The 24,311-nt window shown below is 36.5% G+C and overlaps 1 protein-coding gene and 1 pseudogene across 2 annotated transcripts in view; both read left to right on the plus strand.

Moving 5' to 3' along the window:
* Positions 1–23,089, plus strand: part of NAPB (NSF attachment protein beta) — a 39,041-nt gene extending 15,952 nt beyond the window's left edge. Inside the window, exons 4-11 of one of the 2 annotated variants that reach the window (XM_011376042.2) lie at positions 3,014–3,060; positions 3,208–3,285; positions 9,796–9,851; positions 10,019–10,103; positions 17,723–17,827; positions 18,617–18,685; positions 19,055–19,105; positions 20,086–23,061. In XM_011376042.2, coding sequence (XP_011374344.1) covers positions 3,014–3,060; positions 3,208–3,285; positions 9,796–9,851; positions 10,019–10,103; positions 17,723–17,827; positions 18,617–18,685; positions 19,055–19,105; positions 20,086–20,196 — 602 coding nt within the window. In that variant the 3' untranslated portion in view covers positions 20,197–23,061. Of the gene's footprint in view, positions 1–166; positions 1,116–3,013; positions 3,061–3,207; positions 3,286–9,795; positions 9,852–10,018; positions 10,104–17,722; positions 17,828–18,616; positions 18,686–19,054; positions 19,106–20,085 lie in introns of those variants that run through there. The other variant, XM_011376041.2, reaches the window with a different exon arrangement.
* Positions 3,643–9,787, plus strand: LOC111729848 (annotated as a pseudogene).
* Positions 23,090–24,311: the final 1,222 nt, after the last annotated feature.

Here is a 24,311-nt window from a genome sequence, read left to right on the forward strand (position 1 = left end):
AGTCTATGGTGCTCAGTTTTTGAGGCATGGCCACGGTACTCTCTCTGAACTGAGTAACCCATGATGTAGATTCCTCCTCGTCCAGGTTCCTCATGTTAACATTTAAAGCCTTCCTGAACTGGCCTGACAGCATCTTCAGTCTTGATGTCTCCTGCACCTGCACTTTCATTCCTCCTCCTGGGCAGCATAGGCTTGTCATTGACCTAGTTCCAGCCCTTCAAGCATTTGTTCCTTTGTCATGCTAGGAACTCCTCTGCTAGGGATTCCTTCCCTCATTCTTTTTTGCTACTCTGTAATTCATGGTCCCTACTCCAAAACCTTTTCTGAAAAAATTTTCTGCAAAAATCTTTCATGTTGTGCTGTGTCCCAATGGAGACTTGGGCAGCACCCCGTAACCAAACCCATCTGTGATTCTGCAGGGAAGTGTATGAGTTCGGCTAAGTGGGATACAGACAAATTAAACCTCATGTAAATTTCAGTCAGATTTTGTCATAAACTTAAGAAAAAACTTTGAATTTCAAAATTATAGGCCTAATTTTCACTCTTTGAGAAACTTATTTTGTCCACAAAGCATTCATTAGCAATTTCTTCAACAGTCACAGCTAAGTCCAATGAACACTGTAAAACAGATGGGCCTCAGTGTTTTACTTTTCTTGAAACATTAGTAGCTTGAATCTGCCAGCTAATGTTTAGTATACTCTAGGGAACAGAACTGAACAGCCTGGGACTAGGCTGTTGCTATTGAATGAGGCTTATTGCTCAGTGGCCACTTGGGAGGTCTCCTGTGATTGAGAGAAGCTTTTATCACTGTTTGACTTGATTCTGGATATTTTTATGTACACCTAAGATGCACTTGATCACATTTACATGTGCTTCCGACTGGAATACTTTTCATTAGGATGGGGATTTCTAGGAGCAGGTCTAGCACTTAGGGCATGGGCCGTTCTTTGTGGATACTTGTTCCTCTGTGTTTAATTGTAGTAATTTATCTTCCTCAGCTGCAGGAAATGCATTTTGTCAGGCAGCCAAGCTCCATATGCAGCTTCAGAGCAAACACGATTCTGCTACCAGCTTTGTGGATGCTGGGAATGCTTACAAAAAGGCAGACCCTCAAGGTAAGACGCACCTCTGTTTAGGCATACCTTTTTCACAAGTTTCACTGCTGGACTTTTTGAGTCCTGGTAAAAATAATTTTTCATAATTTGAGATAATAGAAATTTCGATAACTTTAGGAATTTTTCTTTAATCATTTGGAGCTTTAATGAGGAGAAGATATATTAAATTTATCCTTACTGTTTAGTTGGTCAACACAATTTTCTTAAACTCCATTTATATTGCAATTATTGTATTTTGGAGAATTTTTGGAAATTAGCTTTAATTTTATCTAAGACTTCTTATGTCCTAGTTTTATGAATATGTATGTTGCTTATTAAAGGCAACGCTGCTGTTCCCTCATTCCTAAATATTTTAAGACCTAATTTATGGGAGATTGTAATATCTGCTAATGAAAAACAACTTATTCACACAGTATTCATCTGATTTTTTAAAGTGTTTTTCAAAGTTTGTTATGAGGAAAGAATGAACTTGGGTATTTTGCAGATATTATTTCTTTTTTAGTTAGAAAAGTGCACACTTAGTGATTAAAAGCATTAATTTCTTCCTTCTCATATATGCACTGGTAGCAATGGAGTCTTTTTTTCTTTCAGCAGTTCATTTTAACATAGAAATCCCAGATCTTATGACTATATCATACAGAGATAAGATATTTCAAAGGCTTTTGTATAGAGATTAATCACAGTTTATTTCCAAAAGTAAAAGACTTAACACGGCCTAAATGAGCAGTAAGATGAGAATAGTAAAGTTGTAAATACATCGATATTTTAGACTATGATAGAGACATTGCATTTTTTCCTGGTTTTAGAGACTCTTCAGTGACCTGGTAAATGTTCACTTGGCAAGTAAAGAAACACATGAGAATTGAGATCTCAAATTCATTTTAAAAAAATATCTGCACATAGGAATGCATCTAGAAATACTGGAATGAAAAGCGTATCAAATACTAAGAGTGGGTTTGAGTCAGATTATAGGCAGCACTTTTAAAACTGTAACAGTGAATCCACATTTCTTATGTAGCTTAGGAAGAAATCGCTTTTAAATAATTTTTGTTATCTACTTTATAATTCTTTTAGTCAGGCCTTTTTACTCTGCTGCCTCTTTTAAACCAAAAGCAATAAACATGGAGCTGTTACACATATGCTGGAATTATAAACACCACCATTTTGTGATAAGAAATGTATTGGCTCACTGTTTTAGAAAATTAATATATTTTATTAGCACTGTCACTTATTAGATTTTTTTCTTCCTTTTGTATATATGTTAGTATACCTAAAGTTAGCATCTTTAACATTTTACAGAATGTTGACTTTGCTTAGGAGTTGTCTGAACAGGAATTTCAAGTGCTTTTAATTTTGGCTACATGAGTCTCTTGAAGTCATCTTTCTTGTGAAGTACTGTCTTCCAAAATGAATATCTATATCTATATATCTAGATGTATAGATATAGATATAGATCTATATATAGGTATATATCTGTAGATCTATAGATATAGATATAGATATATACACACACACACACATAATATCACTGAAGAATACATTTACATTTGTGTTTTAGCAAATGTAGTTGATCAGTGTTGATGTCAACCCCCGTTTGTTGTCTTTACAATTCAGTCTTTTTCCTGGATGAAGTCCTCACTGTCAAGTTAAGAGTAACTGAGCCAATACCACTCCAGCTCCAATTCCTTAAGTTGCACTACTACTGCTATGGACAGAGCACACTGAGGGATCTGGACTTGGGTGTGATTTGTGTTTGATCCTCATTAACTAACCCACCCACCCTTTGCCCCAAATGGGACCTCCTTAACATTTTGGTAGCAGCCAGGAAGATCAGCTCACCTGAACTCTCTTTGACTGAATGGATTTTTCATTGTTTTTCTTAAATGCCTGCGCTTCAGAGGCTATCAACTGCTTAAATGCAGCCATCGACATTTACACAGACATGGTAAGACATTGCCTTGCTTGAGCGGCTGTGGGGTGGACTCCTTAACATGGCTTAGAGTTGTATTTTTTTTTTTAATCCTGTTTCCAAACTCATTGATGTTAAAATAGGTAAAACAGGAATGTGACTCTATTTTTTGTTTTCCCTCAGGGAAGGTTTACAATCGCAGCCAAGCACCACATTACCATTGCTGAGATTTATGAAACTGAACTTGTAGACATTGAGAAGGTAAGCAGTGGATTCAGTTTTTCATAAACTTAGTGTGAAGCAGGTAGTTGAAGAGAAGGAGCCCTTTCTTCTTCCAGCGGAGTTGAGTTGAGTGTAGTATAGTGATTATACATAGCTTCACATGGAGGTTTTAGGGGCCTGACAGCTAAGGAGTAAGATGGGCTGTTTTCCTATAGTTGAGTGTCTGAGACAAGAGCTAGTTAAGATTTACTCGCTGTTTCCACTCTGTGTGATTCATGTCAGGAGAATCTTCATCTCTTTTGCTGAGGCCTCTGCGGCCCTGTGATGGAAGCTTAAGTACTGTGGGCATTTGCACACCTTTATCTTCAGGCCTTGACCCTGGGGAAGAAGGTAGGTGAACACCAACATGCCACACATCTGATTCACTCAAGTCTGGCTTTCTAAACTGGTTTATAAGACATACCTCAGATATATTGCAGTTTTAGTTCTAGACCACCACAATAAGATGAATATTGCAAAAAAGTGAGTCACAAATTTTTTAGTTTCCCAGAGCATATAAAAGCTATGTTTATTTATACAGCACATCCTAGAATAACATCATTCATTCAAAGTCATTTCATTATAACATTGATGAGGTAATAACGTGTTGATGAGGTAACGTCAGAACAACTCTTGTGTATATTAGTTGGGCTATGGTAGAATTGGTTTTATTGTGTCATTTCACTTAAGGTGGCAGAACCTATTGACAACGTTAAGTGAGGACTTACTGTAGTCTATTAAATGTAATAAAATGTCTATAAAATAAATGTACATACCTTAATTAAACATTTTATTACTAAAAAATGCTAACCATCATCTGAGCCTTCAGTGAGTCATTATCTTTGCTGGTGAAGGGTGTTGCTTCAATGTTGATGAAATGCAGTATCAATGAAATGCAATAAAAGAGGAATGCCTCTAGTAGCAAAAGAAAAGAGGAAAGAAGAAACACTTATTGAGCATGTACTGTTTTCCAGGTTTTGTCTTTGGTGGCATGCCATGAAGTTTAGCACGTTTCAGCTTTATAATACTGAGGCCCCTTTATGGGTATGGCAACTAGGACTCAAAACAGTTACCACTACCTAGGATTACTCAGTGGAGCTGATGCAAAGCTGGCTCCAGCACTGAGATTTCTCCTGTCTCCTGCTGTCTTCTCAGTCAGGGAATCACCAGTAAGGCTGGAGTGTATCTTGGTGAGAGGAAAACACATTTGCCAGACTTCGGAGGCTCAATTCGGACAGGAGACAAATGTAATATAAAACTGCCCTGAGTACTGTGGAAGATAACAGGTGTGAATCAGAAAGAGAAACATTAGTGAAGGAGGAGATCATTGCTAATTATTGTCAGACTGATGACCACTAAGCATGCTTTGAGAGATTACAGTTGCATCTTATCTGAATGGCTGTGAGCAGTTTCTGTGCTTGTTGCAGCATTGAACAGTTGTCACTCTTCCTCTCCTTTGTTTTACTTCTTCCCTTGGCTTCTAGAACACAGTGTCCACCTGGTTCTCTGGCCACCTACTGCGTAATCTCTTCCTAACTCCTTAATTGGTTCCTTCTCTTCTCACCCTCCAGTGTAGGGTGCACTGGAGTTGGGTCCTTGTCTTCTCTCAGCCTGTACTCACTCTCTTGGTACCTCTTTTTGCACTCGCTCAGTATCTGTATCCCAGTGACTTGCAAATCTGTCTGCATCCCAGACCTCTTTCTAAGCTACAGATTCCTGTATCTCCATGTCTGCCAACCTCTCTAGTTATACCCAGTATCATCTCAAATCCAGCATGTTTGAAACTGACTTCTGATCTTGCCCTCCCTCCCACCCTGATGTTCCCCTACGAACTACAGGCATCCTTGCCTTTTTTCTTTCTCCACGTCCAACCTGTGAGCAATTTCTATGAGCATTGTCCACAGAGCTCTTGAGTCTCAGCACTTCTCACTGTCATTATTGAGGTGGACTCAGTCTTGGGAGGATGAGCATTTGTGTGCAGAGCATCTTTCCAGCCGATGCTACTACATCAGCCCCTTATCCATAGTGGTCAGAAGAGTATCCTCTGCTGTGCCATCTCTGCTGCCAGGGCATGGCCTCAGGCGATCACTTTATCACATGAGTCTCCTTAAAATAGAGGGTGGATAAAATGATCTATGGCATACTCTTGTTTTCCTTTTTTAAAAATCGATGATGGGAATCAGAGGGGGCCGGGCTTGCCCAGGCCCCAGCACCCAGGCCCCAGCCCTTAGCGACCATGCTGTCCCACCTGCTAAAGGAATACCAGGCCCAGCAGAATGAACGCAAGGAGCTACAGGAAAAAAGAAGGCAAGAGGCTATCACTGCAGCGACCTGCCTGGCCAAAGCTTTGGTGAATCACCTCAATGTGGGTGTGGCCCAGGCCTACATGAACCAGAGAAAGCTGGACCATGAAGTGAAGACCTTGCAGTTTCAGGCTGCCCAGTTTTCCAAGCAGATAGGCCAATGGATCGGAATAGTGGAGAACTTCAACCAGGCACTAAGGAAATAGGGATGTGGAAAAATAGGCTCGGAGCATCGAGCTGGACATGCCACCATTGCCACTGCCCTGGAATACATCTACAAAGGACAGCTGCAGTCAGCCCCATCCTAGCCCCTCTGCCCTCCCCATCTACCCCGCTCCTCCTACCTCCTCATGAGGCAGGAGGGAGGCTGACAGGCCACGAGTAAAACACAAGCCTCAAAAAAAAAAAAAAAAAAATCAATTTGTCATGGCAGCTTCTAAAATCACCCCCAATACCCCCTACTGCTGGTGTTCCTGCCATTCTGAGAGTTGGCCAGTAGGTAGCATCTTTTTTCATTTGTGTGATGTGTTCTTTCAAAAGCAGTTTAAGAATATTACTCAACACACACAGGGTTAGCTTGTCATGTTCACTGATGTTTGGCTTCCTATGTTAGAAAAATCATTTTCTATTAGAAACATCACTGCCTTCACATTCCTGGTTGTACTCAGGAGATTTTGATTGGTAGTGTATGAAGTTTAAATTTGAAAAAATGAGTTACACCAAAGTACTTTATATCCGATTTATTACAAGTGAATTTCTTTTTAATGCTAGCCACTGTATGTTCTCTGATTCATTTACAGATTTTAGCTAGCGAAAAATAAAATGTGAAGCTTAATAAACTTACTTACTTCTTTGATTTCATGGGGAAAAAAACACTGAGCCAAATAATAGAGTCCTTTTTAAACGACCCGGAGGAACTATGACTCATTTCTGTTTTCAGTCCCTGGAGAACATAGTTTAATACTATTTGTTATAATGTAGGATAGGTGTCTATGGCAGTTTCCTGTTAGGTCCTGTCTCCAGGTATATGTTCTAAAAGAATTGATCCCACCTTAAGGCTATTTAAGGATATTTTACCTACAAAGTGGACTCTTTAAGTTTGAACCCTGGAAATTGTATTTGCTTTAATGATGGATGCAGTCCTAGGGAGCCTTGTCTCTTTTCAGGATCCATCTATTCTCTGGCATTGTGCCACTTACCCAGGCTTCCCAAGAAGGAATATTGTGACCCACCTCTTAAATAATAGGATAATCAGCTGGTTTTCCTGTCTGGATTTATTATTAAGTGTGCTTTTGTAATTGGTTGCTGTGTTCTACTTCTCATATTTATTATTGTCCTGGGAACTATAAGATAACAGCAGGCTGATTTCTATATGTAAGGGTCTTCCCTGATAAATTTCACTACACGTTAAAATTCCAACGTAGGTGTGAACATCAAAGATAACCTGTGGCCAACCTCTTTTCTCTGAAACTCTAAACCAGTAGATAAGCTTTCCTTTCAACTTCAGTCTCTGTCAAAACTTGGGAAAACCGTGATTTTCGATTATTGGTTTAATTAGCATTATTCAAACTAGATTTAAATTTTTTCTTTTACTGTGGTAAATCTAGCTGCAGTTTATAGTTATAATATTTTGATCAACCAGTACCATTATTTAATAAGTATTAGGTTAAACCAAGTTGTCAATATTCAGCCATTTTTTTTTTTTAGCCTCCAAAATAGCAGTTACATGTGGTTCAACCCAACCTTATTCATTGAATTCTGGTGCTGTAAAAACTAGGAAGAAAGTAGCTAACTGCATTTTCTCCCTGGAAAGAGGTTATATAATCTGATATTCTTTACAAAAAGATTTGGTTATGTTTCTTATACATTATCTATTTATTGTGATGAAAACTAGTGCTAAAAACTTGAGAGAATGAGGACAGTTTAAAGAAGGTTATTTTTAATCATAAATTCAGTGAAAAACTTTTCTTTCCTGGCTATTCCAAATTAATCAAGATATGGGCAGTAGTTTAATAGGGGACCTTCATTTGCAATGCAGTTTGCATTCATTCACTTAGCATCTATTTATTGAGTACCTACTGTATGATAGGCATTATATTAGGCCCAGGGACATAACGGTGAGCAAAGTCATCATGAGACCTGCCTTCACAGGGCGTACATTTTAGTGGGAGAAGATGTGCATTCATTACATAATCCCACATGTGTGTAGGTGATAGCTCTGAGATGTGCTCCAGAGAAATATATTCCAGCAGATGTTTTCTGGGTGTGTCTATATATTTGTAAAAAAAAAAGGACTATAGTGTATTTGTTCTTTAATGGCTTTAGTATTTCATGAAGAATTTTGCATATTGAACTTTCTATTCATTACTTTTAATCATAGCACAGTAGCCCATTTTTAACCACTTAATTTTTTTTACTATTATAAATAAGACTGAGAAAATTTATTGGAGCAGGGTGCATATTAGTTGGGTAGGCTAAGTAGCTGAAATAAATAGATCCAAAACATAATTATTCAAACACAGAAGTATCTTATTTTCCATGAACCATCCATTTTTGTCACAGAACTGCAGTCCATACAAGGCTAATGTTGACTCTGTCCCCTTTAGTCTATGGCTTCAGAGATGGCTCTGCTTTCTTGATCATCACCCTTATCACCTTCAGGAAGGGGGACCAAAGGCTTTATGGGCCAGGTCTGTTTGCTTCCAGTCAGCACCTTGTACCCATAACCACACCAAAGTGGTTTCCTAACACCAGTTCCTAAGCTGTTATATTTTATTTGTTGTCCCTGGGCCTCTCCCTTAACTCATTAGGGCTGCCTTGAACCCACTGAACTTATGGGCAGCACTTGTAATCTGATTTTTGCATAATGCTAGCTCCCTCTTTTAGGTTTACTGGAAAAACCTTGAAATATAAAGCAGGAGTCTGCAAATCCACCAGCTGTTTATTAATGCCTGCAAACTAAGAATATTTTTCACATTTTTTAATCATTAGAGGGGAAAACACTCATGACACATAAAAATTGCATGAAGTTGAAATTTCATTGTCCATAAATAAAGTTTATTTGTGTACAGCCACTTATTCACTCATTCACTTATGCATCATCCGTGGCTGCTTTTGTGCTACCACAGGAAAACTTAGTAGTGATAGCAGATTATATAGCTCACAAAGCCTGAAGTACTTATTATCTAGCCTGTTAGAGAAAAGTTTGCCAGATCCATAATTTAAAATGTTCAGACTTACCTCTTGCCATTAGGGTACAGAAACCATTGGCCTTAACAATCTTATGAGGCCATATCTCTGGACTTTGTTTCCTTTCATAATTACATACAAATTGATTAATTCTTTCCAGAGTTCTTTTTTCTTAGAAAACCTTGCTGAAAACAACAGTACACACTATCATCTTGTTCTTTCCATAGACCTTTCCATGGAGTTTCCAGCAAAACACCATCTGTTTTGCCTTCTAAGTTGTCACGTACTTGATTTCTCTAAATCTTAATGCCACAGCAGGACAAGGGCTTATGGCTTTCCAGCCTGTACCCTCTGTTTTCTCTCCATTTGATTGTTAATTCAGCACTACATTTTAGATGACGCTTATGATATTAGTGAGGATAGTCTGTCCTGATGTAGCAAACCATTAATCTAAAATGTAATAAGGCTTCATATTTCTGTAAAATAACAATCGAGTGTAGTTGCCCTGGGTTTGGCAGTGGTGGGGGCATGGGGGTTGGGGTGCGTTCTGCCCTTTGTAATTATTTAGGAACCAAGCTGGCAAAAGTTCTGCCATCTTCCACTTGTGGTTTCCAGTGTCATTCTAGACTTGGCCATTGCCATTCTAGCTCATGAGAAAGAGAAAGGAAAGCCTGGAGAAGGATGCAAAGTCAATGTATAGACCAACCCTGGAAGTAATTCACAGCATGTCTTTATATTTCATTGGAAAGAACAGGTCTCATGGCTACCCTATTGCGGCGTAGGCTGGGGAAATGGTGTCATAGGGGAGGGGAAGAACTAAGTTTTGATGTATAGGGAGCATTCTGCCACCAGGCTTCCAGAGGCGCATGTATGTTTGTGTTCCCTAAAGAAAGTAGGCCAAGTTGTGAAAGATTTTGACATTGGGATAGGTTTATTTAGAAGAAAATACCTATACAAATGTAATATTTAAATGCAGTTCTCCAAACAAGTAGTTTGAATGAAATATGTGTATTTTCAGGCTATTGCACATTATGAACAATCAGCTGATTATTACAAAGGAGAAGAATCCAACAGGCAAGCATTATTTTCCTTTTTATAATTAAATGAGTTTTGTTAAGTGTCATAAAAGACACTTTAGAGCTTCACTATACTCTATGAGTGTATTGGACTGTACCAAATGAAAGTATCTTTTATTTTTCTGTCAGTTTCTAACTTAACTTTGCTCTGGTTCTTCATTTCAGTTCAGCTAACAAGTGTCTGCTGAAGGTGGCAGCATATGCCGCCCAGCTTGAGCAGTACCAGAAAGCCATTGAGATCTATGAGCAGGTGAGGCCAATGTTGTCTCTGGTAGAAGTTACTCTTAAAAACTTTTTATTTAAATTTTCTTTTTATCGAGATGTAGTTCACACCTTATGTAATTCTTCCTTTTAAGGAGTACCATGTCAATGGTATTTAGTACATTCACAAAGTTGTGTAATTGTCACCATTACCTAATTCCAAAACATTTTTATCATCCCAAAAAGAGGCCCCATTCTCCTCTCCTCCCAGTCCCTAGAAACCACCATCTATTGTCTGTCTGAAAGGATTTCCTTATTCTAGGCCTTTAATATATATGGAGTCATACAATATGTGGCCTTTTGTGACTGGCTTCTTTCACACAGCATAATTTTTTCAAGGTCCATTTATATCGTAGCATGTATTGATACCTCATTTTCATAGCTGAGTAATATTCCAGTTTATTCAAAAAATATTATCAATTGATGAACATTTAGGTTGTTTTCACTTTGGGGCTATCATGATTGTTGTGTTCAAGTTGTTGTGGGGGTATGTTTGCAGTTCTCTTGGTTATGTACATAGGATTTGGATTGCCAGTTCATGTGGCAAGTCCATTTTTTAAATGCCAAATTGTTTTCTACAGTGGCCACACCATTATACCATCTCACCAGCAGTGTACAAGGGTTCCAGTTCTTCCACATCCTCACCAATATTTATTCTTTTCTTTTTTTTTTTTTTAATAATAATAACCACCTTAATGAGTGTGAAATAGTTTTTGATTTTCATTTCCTTAACGATTAGTGATGTTGAGTATCTTTTTATGTGCTCGTTGGCCATTCATATATCCTCCTTGGAGAAATGTCTATTCAGTTTCTTTACTCAGTTTTGAATTAGGTTGTTTGTTGTTTGGTATTGAGTTTCAGGAGTTCTTTATATATTCTGAATATTAATCCCTTATCAGATAAGTGATTTGCAAATATTTGCTCTCATTCTGTGGGTTGCCTTTTTACTATTATTAGTGTCCTTCGAGTTTTAAACCTCGATTAAGTCCAATTTTTCTGTTTCTTTTTTCTTTTCTTGCCAATGTTTTTCATGTGATATCTAAGAAATTGCCAAACCCAAGGTCATGAAGCTTTTCCCCTAAGAGTTTTATAGTTTTAGCTCTTAGGTTTAGGTCTTTGATCTATTTTGAGTTAATTTTTGTATATGGTGGTAGTTAAGGGTTCCTCTGCATTCTTTTAGCCTGTGGATTTCCAGTGTTCCCACCACTGTTTGTTGAGTATACTGTTCTTTGCCATTGAATGGTCTTGGCACCCTGTTGAAAACTATTTGACTGATACGCAAAGATTTATTTCTCTCTTTCATTTTTCATTGACCTATATGTCTGTGTTTATGCCAGTATCACACAGTTTTATTACTTTAGCTTTGTAGTAAGTTTTGAAATTGAAAAGTGTGAGTACTCCAACTTTGTTCTTTTTCCAGACTGTTTTGGCTATTTGTGGTTCCTCGCATTTCCATATGAATTTTAAGATGAGTTTGTCAGTCTCTGCTAAGAAACCAGCTGGGATTTTGATGGGAATTGCACTGAATCTGTAGACCAATTTGGAAATCATTACCATCTTAACATTAAGTCTGATAGTCTGAACACAGGGTGCCTTTCCATTTATTTAGATTTTAATTTTGTCCAGCAATGTTTCATAGTTTTCAGCATGCAAGTTTTATACTTCTTTGGTTAAATACACTCCTAAGTATTTTATTCTCTTTGCTATTGTAAACAGAATTGTTTTCTTAATTTCTTTTTCAGATTGTTAACTGCTAGTTTTATATACTGTAGCCTTGCTGAACTTGGTTTCTGGATTCCTTAGTATTTTCTATGTACAAAATTAATCCTTTACTGTATAGTCATGGTATATAATCCTTTTTGTAAGTTGCCAGAATTAGTTTACTCATATTTTGTTAAATATTTTGCATTTCTATTCATAAGGTATATTGACCTTTAATTTTCTTTTCTTGTGATGTTTTTGTCTGGTTTTGGTAGCAAGATAATACTGGCCTCATAGAAAGAGTTGGGATGTCTCCAACTATAATTTTACATTTGTCTATCTCTCTTTTCACATCTCTCAGTCTTTGTTTCACATATTTTGCAGTTCTGTTGTTTGCTACATACATATTTAGGATTGTTTTGTCTTCTTGGTGGGTTGACCCTTTTATCATTATATAATGTCACTCTCTAGTAATTTTCTTTGCTCCGAAGTCCATTTTATTTTATATTAATATAGCCTCTCCTGCTTTCATTTGATTAATGTTTATATATCGTTGTGCATCTTTTTTCTTTCAACCTGCCTGTATGTATCATAATTGAAGTGAGTTTCTTATGGCATATAGTTAGGCCATGCTTTTTAATTCACTTTTGCCAATCCATCTTTTAATGGCATATTTAGAGCACATTTATTGTAATTATTGATGTTTTAGGGCTTACGTTTGCCATTTTTTTGTTTTATGTTTATGCTATATTTCATTGTTCTTTTTCCTGCCTTCTGGTGGGTGACTTTTATCAGTTCTAGTGAACTATAGAAATCTTACCTTACTGTCTTATCTCCTTAACCCTCCCTATTCAATATGTAATTATCTTAAATATTTTCTTTACATACTTTTAGAACCACATCAGTCAGTATTATAATTTTTGTTTCAACCATCAAACATAATTTAGAAAACTCAAAAAAAGAGCTCATTGTATTCACTCATATATTCTTGGCTGTGTTCTTCCTTCCTGATGTCCTTCTTTATTGTTTCCTTTCTATTTAGTGAATGTCCTTTTGCCATTCTTTTAGAAGTTTATGTAGATTGGCATGGATATCTTTGCCTTTATCCTGTTTGAGTTTCACTAAACTTGACTTTGTAGGTTTATGTTTCTTGCCAAATTTGGGGGGATTTTAGCCATTATTTATTCAAGTACATATTCAGCCCCTCTCTTTTTCTTCTCCCCTTCCAGAACTCTGAGGACCCCAGTGTTAGGTTTTATTTCATAGTCACATAGGTCCCTGATTTTTCAATCATATTTTTTCTTTTTTTCTCCAGCTTTATTGAAATATAATAGACAGTTGCTTATATTTACATTGTACAATTCAATGAGGTTTTTTCAATTATAGTTGAAATTGAATAATATATTAGTTTCAGTTGTACAGCATTGTGATTAGAGATCTATATAATTCACCAAGTGATCACTCCATGAAATCTAGTACCCCTCTTCCCCTTACATATTTATTACAACATTGTTGACTGTTTTCCATATCTCCATGACTATTTTATAACTATAAATTTGTGTTTCTTAATCTCTTCACCCTTTTTCACCATTCCCCAACCCCCTTCCTTTCTAGTAGCCCTCAAAATATTCTCTGTATCTATGAGTGTTTCCATTTCTGTTATTATTTTATTCTTTAGATTCTGCATGTACGTGAAATCATGTGGTATTTGTCTTTCTCTATCTGATTTACTTCATTTAGTGCAATACTCTCTAGGTCCATCAAGGCAATATCTTTTTCCATCCCCTTCCTTTTAGTCTCTGTGTGTTTTTTAATTTGAAGTGAGTCTCTTGTAGACAGCATATTTAGTGTCCTTCGAGTTTTAAACCTCGATTAAGTCCAATTTTTCTGTTTCTTTTTTCTTTTCTTGCCAATGTTTTTCATGTGATATCTAAGAAATTGCCTAACCCAAGGTCATGAAGCTTTTCCCCTAAGAGTTTTATAGTTTTAGCTCTTAGGTTTAGGTCTTTGATCTATTTTGAGTTAATTTTTGTATATGGTGGTAGTTAAGGGTTCCTCTGCATTCTTTTAGCCTGTGGATTTCCAGTGTTCCCACCACTGTTTGTTGAGTATACTGTTCTTTGCCATTGAATGGTCTTGGCACCCTGTTGAAAACTATTTGACCGATACGCAAAGATTTATTTCTCTCTTTGATTTTTCATTGACCTATATGTGTGTGTTTATGCCAGTATCACACAGTTTTATTACTTTAGCTTTGTAGTAAGTTTTGAAATTGAAAAGTGTGAGTACTCCAACTTTGTTCTTTTTCCAGACTGTTTTGGCTATTTGTGGTTCCTCGCATTTCCATATGAATTTTAAGATGAGTTTGTCAGTCTCTGCTAAGAAACCAGCTGGGATTTTGATGGGAATTGCACTGAATCTGTAGACCAATTTGGAAATCATTACCATCTTAACATTAAGTCTGATAGTCTGAACACAGGGTGTCTTTCCATTTATTTAGATTTTAATTTTGTCCAGCAATGTTTCATAGTTTTCAGCATGCAAGTTTTATACTTCTTTGGTTAAATACACTCCTAAGTATTTTATTCTCTTTGCTATTGTAAACAGAATTGTTTTCTTAATTTCTTTTTCAGATTGTTAACTGCTAGTTTTATATACTGTAGCCTTGCTGAACTTGGTTTCTGGATTCCTTAGTATTTTCTATGTACAAAATTAATCCTTTACTGTATAGTCATGGTATATAATCCTTTTTGTAAGTTGCCAGAATTAGTTTACTCATATTTTGTTAAATATTTTGCATTTCTATTCATAAGGTATATTGACCTTTAATTTTCTTTTCTTGTGATGTTTTTGTCTGGTTTTGGTAGCAAGATAATACTGGCCTCATAGAAAGAGTTGGGATGTCTCCAACTATAATTTTACATTTGTCTATCTCTCTTTTCACATCTCTCAGTCTTTGTTTCACATATTTTGCAGTTCTGTTGTTTGCTACATACATATTTAGGATTGTTTTGTCTTCTTGGTGGGTTGACCCTTTTATCATTATATAATGTCACTCTCTAGTAATTTTCTTTGCTCCGAAGTCCATTTTATTTTATATTAATATAGCCTCTCCTGCTTTCATTTGATTAATGTTTATATATCGTTGTGCATCTTTTTTCTTTCAACCTGCCTGTATGTATCATAATTGAAGTGAGTTTCTTATGGCATATAGTTAGGCCATGCTTTTTAATTCACTTTTGCCAATCCATCTTTTAATGGCATATTTAGAGCACATTTATTGTAATTATTGATGTTTTAGGGCTTACGTTTGCCATTTTTTTGTTTTATGTTTATGCTATATTTCATTGTTCTTTTTCCTGCCTTCTGGTGGGTGACTTTTATCAGTTCTAGTGAACTATAGAAATCTTACCTTACTGTCTTATCTCCTTAACCCTCCCTATTCAATATGTAATTATCTTAAATATTTTCTTTACATACTTTTAGAACCACATCAGTCAGTATTATAATTTTTGTTTCAACCATCAAACATAATTTAGAAAACTCAAAAAAAGAGCTCATTGTATTCACTCATATATTCTTGGCTGTGTTCTTCCTTCCTGATGTCCTTCTTTATTGTTTCCTTTCTATTTAGTGAATGTCCTTTTGCCATTCTTTTAGAAGTTTATGTAGATTGGCATGGATATCTTTGCCTTTATCCTGTTTGAGTTTCACTAAACTTGACTTTGTAGGTTTATGTTTCTTGCCAAATTTGGGGGGATTTTAGCCATTATTTATTCAAGTACATATTCAGCCCCTCTCTTTTTCTTCTCCCCTTCCAGAACTCTGAGGACCCCAGTGTTAGGTTTTATTTCATAGTCACATAGGTCCCTGATTTTTCAATCATATTTTTTCTTTTTTTCTCCAGCTTTATTGAAATATAATAGACAGTTGCTTATATTTACATTGTACAATTCAATGAGGTTTTTTCAATTATAGTTGAAATTGAATAATATATTAGTTTCAGTTGTACAGCATTGTGATTAGAGATCTATATAATTCACCAAGTGATCACTCCATGAAATCTAGTACCCCTCTTCCCCTTACATATTTATTACAACATTGTTGACTGTTTTCCATATCTCCATGACTATTTTATAACTATAAATTTGTGTTTCTTAATCTCTTCACCCTTTTTCACCATTCCCCAACCCCCTTCCTTTCTAGTAGCCCTCAAAATATTCTCTGTATCTATGAGTGTTTCCATTTTTGTTATTATTTTATTCTTTAGATTCTGCATGTACGTGAAATCATGTGGTATTTGTCTTTCTCTATCTGATTTACTTCATTTAGTGCAATACTCTCTAGGTCCATCAAGGCGATATCTTTTTCCATCCCCTTCCTTTTAGTCTCTGTGTGTTTTTTAATTTGAAGTGAGTCTCTTGTAGACAGCATATGTAGGGATCTTGTTTTCTTATCCAGTCAGTTACCTATCCTTTGGTTGGAGTACTTATTCTTTTCTATTTGGCGTAGTCATTGATAGATATGTAGTTATTATCATTTTTATTCATGATTTTGATACATGATTTTTTCTTCTTAAAGACGTCCCTCCAACATTTTCTGTAATAGTGGCTTGTTGTTGATAAATTCCTTTAGCTTATTTTTGTCTGGGAAGCTCTTTATCTGTCCTTCGACTCTAAATATAGCTTTGCTGGGTTTCACTTTTTTTTTTTTTCCAGTTTCTCTTCTCTCTGTTGTTCAGACTGAATAATTTCTAATGTTCTATGTTCTAGCATCAGTTCGTTGATTCTTTCCTCCATCCATCCATTCTGTTGTTGAGTCCATCCACTTTTTATGTGGATTTTTGTATATTTCAGTTCTTAAATTTTCATTTGGCTCTTTTTTATGTCTTCTGGGATTTTTTGCTGTGAATTCCTTTTTCTTTGTTGATAATTTCAGTTTTTACTTTCAAGTGTTTTTATATTGCTAATTGAAGCATTTTTATGAGGGCTCCTTCAAAATCTTTGTTAGATAATTCTAACATTTCTGCCATCTCAGAGCTGCCATCTGTTAGTTGTCTTTTTTCATTTAGCTTGAGATCTTCCCCATTTTGGGTATGGCAAGTAAGTTTCGATTGAATATTGAACATTTTCACATTACGTTATGACATTGGATCTTACTTAAACCTTCTCTGTCATCTAATTTTGTGACAGTGCTCTGGCCGAGTAAAGGGTATGTTGCCTCATTAATTCCAGGTGGAGGTAGAAGTTCAGACTCCCCACTTGGCCTTCATTGATGTCTGTGGGGAGGCCTTTATTCCATTCCAGCTCCTGCTCACTCTCCACCAATGCTGTGCCAGAGTTACCACCAGATGATGGTGAAAGTCTAAACCCCCCACTAGGCCTCTTCTGAAACCATACCTGCTGGGAGATGAGAACTGGTTACTGCTTCAAAGAGGTGGAACCCCTGTGGTCTCCACTGCCTCAGTGGCAGGGGTAGAGGGTGGGTCCATTACTAACTGGCAGAGATGAAGGCTTAGCCCCCTCCTTGGCCTTCTCTGAAGCAAGCCACCTTGGCAGAAATGTTGAGTTCCTCTTTGCACACTTGAGAGAATGGATGTCTTGGTTTCCTCTTTGGCCTTTGATGATCTGAGTCAGGGTAGGGCCACAGTTTTCCAGTGGTGTTTGGCTAGAGTAGAACAGTTATTACTTGAACATTTTCTGTCTTGCTAGGCTGCCCTTCTGCTAGTCCTTTGGCTAGAGACAGCCAGCTTTTGTATTCTGATTTTTTTTGATTTGCTGCATCCACTAGCTTCTATAGGTTGCTGGCATTTTGTATTCCAAGTCAGGGAGGTAGGAAAGAAAAAGAACTAGGTTGCCTAATATAAAAAGGCAAACCTTTTAAACCTGATTCATTTTCTGTGCTTAGGTTGGGGCAAACACCATGGATAATCCTCTGTTGAAGTACAGCGCAAAGGATTACTTCTTTAAAGCAGCTCTCTGTCACTTCATAGTCGATGAATTAAATGCCAAGGTAAGGAGTCCTTCAGCACTAGTTTTCTGATATATATTACCCATGAGAGCAGGCCTCACTCAGGCACCCTGTCGTTCTTGCTGTCACTTCGTTTGGGTGATATACTTTAATAGCAAGACTAAACTGAGTACATTGAAAATAATAATACTATGATGTGTGTTCCAGCTAGCTATAATTGTGTAACAACTGCCAAAGCTGTTCTCTTAAAGTTCCCTGGTAGCCATGTTTCCTGAAGTAGTTTTGCCTTAAATTAGGGGGCCAAGAGTGGGGACAGTAAAAGTAGAATAGCTTCCCTTTTTAAAAAAACTCAAATGGAATTGGAAAGAGGATCGGGGAGAAAGTGAAAAGTGAAGTGAAAGTGGTAAGACAAGAGACAGATACTTGGGTTGCCTTGTTGATGTCAATGTCTGGAGTTGGAAGAGCATAATTAAAGCCACTAAGAGGAAGAGCATTCTTCCCTCCATCCTTGAGCAATGGTCTAACCGGAATCTGGACAGTGTTAAGGAATATATTTAATGGATGAAAACAGATACCTGGTCTTTGAATTTTTAAGAATTTGATTTGGTTCATGATGTCTTCTCTACAGCAATCTAATTAAGAAAAATTATTTTAGAGATTTATTCTTAACTGAAATTTAAAATCAAAATAAATAAGATTCCTGTGTTGATTTTGATGATCCATTTAATGACATATTTTATAGATGAATCTTACTGAACTTAATAGAATGTTTGACATTTTGTTTCCTGGTTTAATGAGTCAGACATTAACAAGTGTTTTTTTCTCTTTCAGCTTGCTCTTGAGAAATATGAGGAAATGTTTCCAGCATTTACTGATTCAAGAGAATGTAAATTATTGAAAGTAAGTAATATTAGAAATTTGAAGATAAAAGCCTTTGTTGTCAGGTAGGATTAGATATAAAGTGAAGTTTTAATTCTTTGAGGTCTACTGAAGAACTTTAGTACTTTCCTGCTTTTGTGTAATAGGCCTCAAATGCCACTAAGAGTCAGAGCATAGCATTGAGTTCTGAAGCAGGCAATTCAGAAATGTTAGTACAAAACTGGATCCATGACGGGATAATTTTTTACTTGTATTTGAATATTTCTCCAATTTTATAAAGTATTTAGCAATAACAGTTAATTTGATACTAAGGATATTTCTGTATTTAAAGTGTCTTTATTCATAGATGGAACTTTTTAGCCTACCAGACTAATTTTTTTATGTTACTAGAAACTTCTAGAAGCTCATGAAGAACAGAACAGTGAAGCTTACACTGAAGCAGTAAGTTATGTCTTTGTGATGTAGTATATTCGTTGAAGGCTTACATTACAGGAACTTATTTTTCTTTTCATTGTGGAAATGCTGAACATTTATTTGAACATTCTTCCAGTATATCGAAGTTATATTTTCCAAAGGTCATGTTTTATATATCTTACAAACCTATACAATTAGACAGTTCTATCAGCCATGGTGAATTTAGCTGTCAGGCAAATTCAAGAGAGAAAATCACATACTGTTACAATTTGCTATTTGAATGTTTTCTTTTGAAAATAATCTGCTTCGTATATAAGTGTAAAGTGAAATCAGTTAAATGCAATTTAAAATATAAAAACAAAGCAGTGGAAGATTTTTTTTCTTTATATTCATCATTCTTCTGTTTTCCCATCCTTTCCCATCTTATGCTTAGAATCAAGCAAATTTCTCAGTATCCTCTGTTAATATATTCATCATGGCTTTGAAGCAATAGTGATATGGAATGTTTTCCTGTTTCACTTTTGCTACAAAACCCATTTTCATCCTAACGAAATGTCGTTCTTTGGTAATATGTTAGAATGAGTTAAAGGAATTCTGCTTCCACACACCCTGCCTCTGCAACTTCTTTTTTCATGTTCAATGAATATTGGAATAGTATTAATTTTTCATGTTCCCTTCTAATTTTTATACAAGGCTTACTTTCCTTTGCCACATTAAATGTGGTCTTCTTCCAATTATAAAGTTATTAGGAGTTTTTGTCATCACATGAACATACAGAGCAATATAAAAGGCATAGAGACTTGTCAATAGCTCCATCAAAATAGGTACAGGATAATGAAAAATGAAACAATTTTTAATGAAGAAAGTTATGAACTGGAATGAATAGTTTTAAATTAAGAAAGTTGATGGATTGTCACTGTATATATTTAAACAACTTGGGGTACCATTGTTTTATGTTTCAATTGTCTTTACATGGACTAATTCCTCTTCCTCTTCCCTTAAACTAGGTGAAGGAATTTGACTCAATATCTCGCCTGGATCAGTGGCTTACTACCATGTTGCTGCGTATCAAAAAGTCCATCCAAGGGGATGGAGAGGGAGACGGAGACCTAAAATGAAACATTTATAAGTCTTTGTGGCATGCAGCTAATTCCTCTTTAGTTTTGTCTTAAGGCCAAGTGATCTTTATGGGATGCCTATTTAATGGCTTAATTTTGTTGCACATGAGCAAAATGATGTGTGTGTTGTTTAGGCTTGCTGTGTTTGTGTCACTGTTAAGCAGGTGGATGAGAAGCTCCTGTGCATATTTTGGATGTGACGGGCAATTTTCATGCTTGTCAGAGTCCCCAGAGTTTTTTGAAAACTACTTCAGAGTTTTATTCCATTTATTTGATATTTGCAGAGCCCATGTTTAATTTTGCCACATATTTTTATGTTCTTTTTCTTAGATTTGAATGCCCATCCTAATTGTTCTAATCAGTGTTTTGCATATTCTCTGGAAATATGTATCTGAAAGTATTCTCTAAATATATGTGTTTAGTTTAGGGTGGTATCATTAGGAATGAGTTTATGACTTATTGAAAAATTTTTGTTATCTTGTGATTCTTTTGATGGTTCTGGTGACCAGTTTTTTTTTTTTTTGCTTTTGATATTGTTCCGTATGCTAACACGCATGTGAAAACTTCATTGTGAAAAAAGGGAGCTTCCTGGCAGTGCTTGCTTATGTATATAGATGAACGTAAAAGTGGGTTTGACTGCTTTGTACTTACTTACACATATAAGATCTATAAGAAACGGATTTTTTTTTCTTGGACATAGTTTTCACTTTTAGTTGGGGTGAAAATTCCTTTCTTTATATTCATAGTTTTAACTGGTACATCCCTTTTTTTTACTTTCATGTTTATGCACCTTCCCACATTGAGATGGTACCCTCTATGCTCCAATCATGTAAATCCTCATCAGGGCTGAAAGATCTAAATTATTTATTGAACATAATGGGTCAGGTAGGGTAAATATGGTAGAGGTTTTTACTGTATGCCTCCGACTAGCAAAGAGTTCCAACTAGCTTCCGAGAGAGGGGCCTTTCCTCCTAGCTGATGGAATTGTTTTAGCTTGTGTGTTTGAATTCTATTCTTTTATTTTGGTTTACATAACATGTGCTCTATTGATTTATGAACTTGACCTTTATCCATTATATTATATGCTGACATTGTACTTTAGACATGGTCTTATTTCTTGAATCTCCTGTATGCATATTTTTAGGCTTAAATGATTTATGTTGGATTTGCATTTGTTGCCAGACATAGCTTGTGTTTCATTCTAAATTGTGCTGCTGTCATTAATGACAAGTGATGAATTTTCCCATGTTATGTATGATAGTAACTTAAATTGAAAAGGTGTTTTCATTTTTGGATGCCCTTCACCTGGGTTCGGTGACTTTGGTTGGGCAGAAGTAGAGTGTGCATGCCCAGACCAAGGGCTCAGCAAGGAGGAAGGTTTGGGGATGGTGACTAGGTCAGTCTGAGAAAGTAGCAAGAAAGGAAGCTGAAAAAGGCCAGCTGAGGCCTCATTGTGCTTTCTCAGGTGGCTGTGAGGATTCCCTGGCTGTAGTTTGGCGTAATGTGTGGAAAGTGGACTGATGGAGAGGAAGGTTAGTGGTGTCACAGTGTTGGTTGAGGGTAGAAGGAATGGATCAGAAGACATGGACACTCTAGTGTTGGGCCTTGGAATCTGATGAGGATTTCTTTCTTCTTTAAAAGGTCAGAGGTTCTTAAAAGAAAGCTGGCTATCACTTACAGTACAATTTGGGATGGAGCCCATTTGATACTTTTATTTCCTGTTGGAGTCTCTTATGCAAATATTACAGAAAGAAAAGTGGGTTTTTGTTGCTTTACCTAATCTATTCCACAACCAGCCAAATGCACTTTCATGAAAAGTTTTTCCCAAATGCACTTTTGTGAAAGTGAGGCATAGGAAGTGATTTTGTAGCCAGTGTCCTCTAGCCATAAGTCTGTCCCTTCTGGAGAGCATTTAAATACTAGCCAGTCTGCATGCTTCTTTCATCACTAGGCTAGAAAGTTTGTTTCTTCTGGTTAAAAGAATCTGTTGGTCTGACCACTTAAAAACCAAATGATTTCTTTTAAGGCAATTCCGTTTAGCTTTTCTCATTATCCCCTAAGAAACCCCTATCTGAAAAAGAGTTATGATTTTTAAAAATAGTATTGACAATATTTTATGTCCATCAGAGACTTACTTGTTTATATTGAAATAACACTGTGTTAAGAATGTTATTATTTCACACAAAAGAGTAAAAATAACTGTAATGGCTAGAACAGATCTACTAGAATATAAAAAGAAAATGAGAGGGAAAATGTTCCATTAGCAGGATCCAAACTTACTTCCTTGAAATGTCCCATCAGCAAACATAGGGTAGAACCATGACTCGGAAGGCTAAGCTAGGTTCTCAGGATTTATAGAATGTTATTTATGAACAAAATTTAATGACTGTTTATGTTAATTATTGTATTTTAACAAATCTGAGGTTAGTTCATAGTCAAAGTCAGTTAAAATTTCTTACAGGAAAGCTTTGCTTTTTGTGGCAACATTTTTATAGCTTGTGTGAGTTCCTTTTTTATTTGAAAATGGTGTTTTTGCAGTCATGATCATGTGTGATGGTGTCACTGTAACCAAAGTGTGTGCATTTATTGTTTCCTCTGATACTGTGTATTTAGAATATCCAAATGCAAACCTTTATGGCTTTGGAGGGTTTGGCACAACAGCATGTTACCCACCACCTATGGTGCGTGCACAGGTTCCTGCCTGTGAATTTCTGAGTCAGTCACTATGGTGTTCTCCTTTCTAACGCTCTCAGGCAGAGGATTGTATTATGAAAACTAACCATGTGATGATAAATCTACCTTAGCAGAAAAGAGTATGTTTTATGTGAGCCTGTTCAGTAAATAAAGTGGAAATTATGAGTAATATTTTGATGGGTCTTCCCAGCTAAATTTACACAGATCAAGAGTAGCTTCCTTTTCTTGAAGTTGTTCCTATTAAGGCAATGGGCATTAATATTCTCTAGGCTCTTTGAACATCCATCCAAGCATGAGTTTGACTGTTAAAATCACTATTACTTGGTGGAAATTCAGGGCACTATAATGGTTTTGCAAGCTGAGGGTTTATGAAAGAACCCTGGTTATACTCTGTTGATGCAGTCCACTAAGTTTGCACCATGATTCTGCAAGCCTCACATTTTCATCACTTCCTTCTGCCTTGTTAAGGAATGTTGCTTGCATCCTTTAGGCTACAGTCACTTGCAAAGTTGAGGAAGGATTGGTTCCAAGAAGACTGTTAGGTATTTGGTGGGTGGGGTAGGGTGAGAAACCCTGAAGCCACTCAACTCTCTTGGCAGTGTGAGCATTTAACTTTGCAGATGTCTGTACAGGGTTGGCATGTGCCCCTGGTGAGGGTCAAGCCCAATGCCCACTGAGGCTACAAGTTCTATGGAGGAAGAAGGTGTCATGTATGGTAGTGCAGGCTGGCTCATCCTGTCAGAGAACAGTGTTCAGGTCTGTGAGCACATTCACAACTTAAAGATAACTCGAAGCAAAATTTTGAAAAATGAACGGTAGAACAGACCATCCCAACCTAGGAATTCTGGAAAGTTCTTGATCATTCAAGGTTAATTACCTCAGAATGATCATTTCCTAACAGAAAGAAGCCACTATGGTGTCTTAAAAACTTGGTTTTGCCAGCCTTGGTTAAGAGTCCCTGTACAGATTGGCAAAGGTAAGTGGGTGGTTTCTGGGGCTTGGCCTGAGTGACGTGCTAGGTGGCCCTCTGACCCGTATTTGTAGCCTTAGTCACATCTGCCCTCATTCTAGGTACATATGAACAAATGGCCCTTCACATGAGTATTCTCACCCCCATTGAAATAATACTCACTTCAGATTTCACACTGTCAAGTTTAAAGGGACAAGTACTCATTTGGTCTCAAAAAATCCCTGTGTGACACTGACAAGGTATAAAATTTAATAGGTTAGAATTAAGTTATAACTCATACTCAAATTTGTTGGTTTGGATTATCAACTATAGCAAAACCCCATTTCTGTTAAAATCACTTTTATTAGTCTTTCCACACATGGCCTATTTTTTTTTTTTTCTTCAAACTATGAAACAAAGGTTTTAGTAAAACCAAAGACAGCGCTCCTTGGTGTTCAGGTTGAGACTATTT

The sequence above is a fragment of the Pteropus vampyrus genome, unplaced genomic scaffold, assembly GCF_000151845.1.
Source record: "Pteropus vampyrus isolate Shadow unplaced genomic scaffold, Pvam_2.0 Scaffold285, whole genome shotgun sequence".
NCBI classification, from domain to species: domain Eukaryota; kingdom Metazoa; phylum Chordata; class Mammalia; order Chiroptera; family Pteropodidae; genus Pteropus; species Pteropus vampyrus.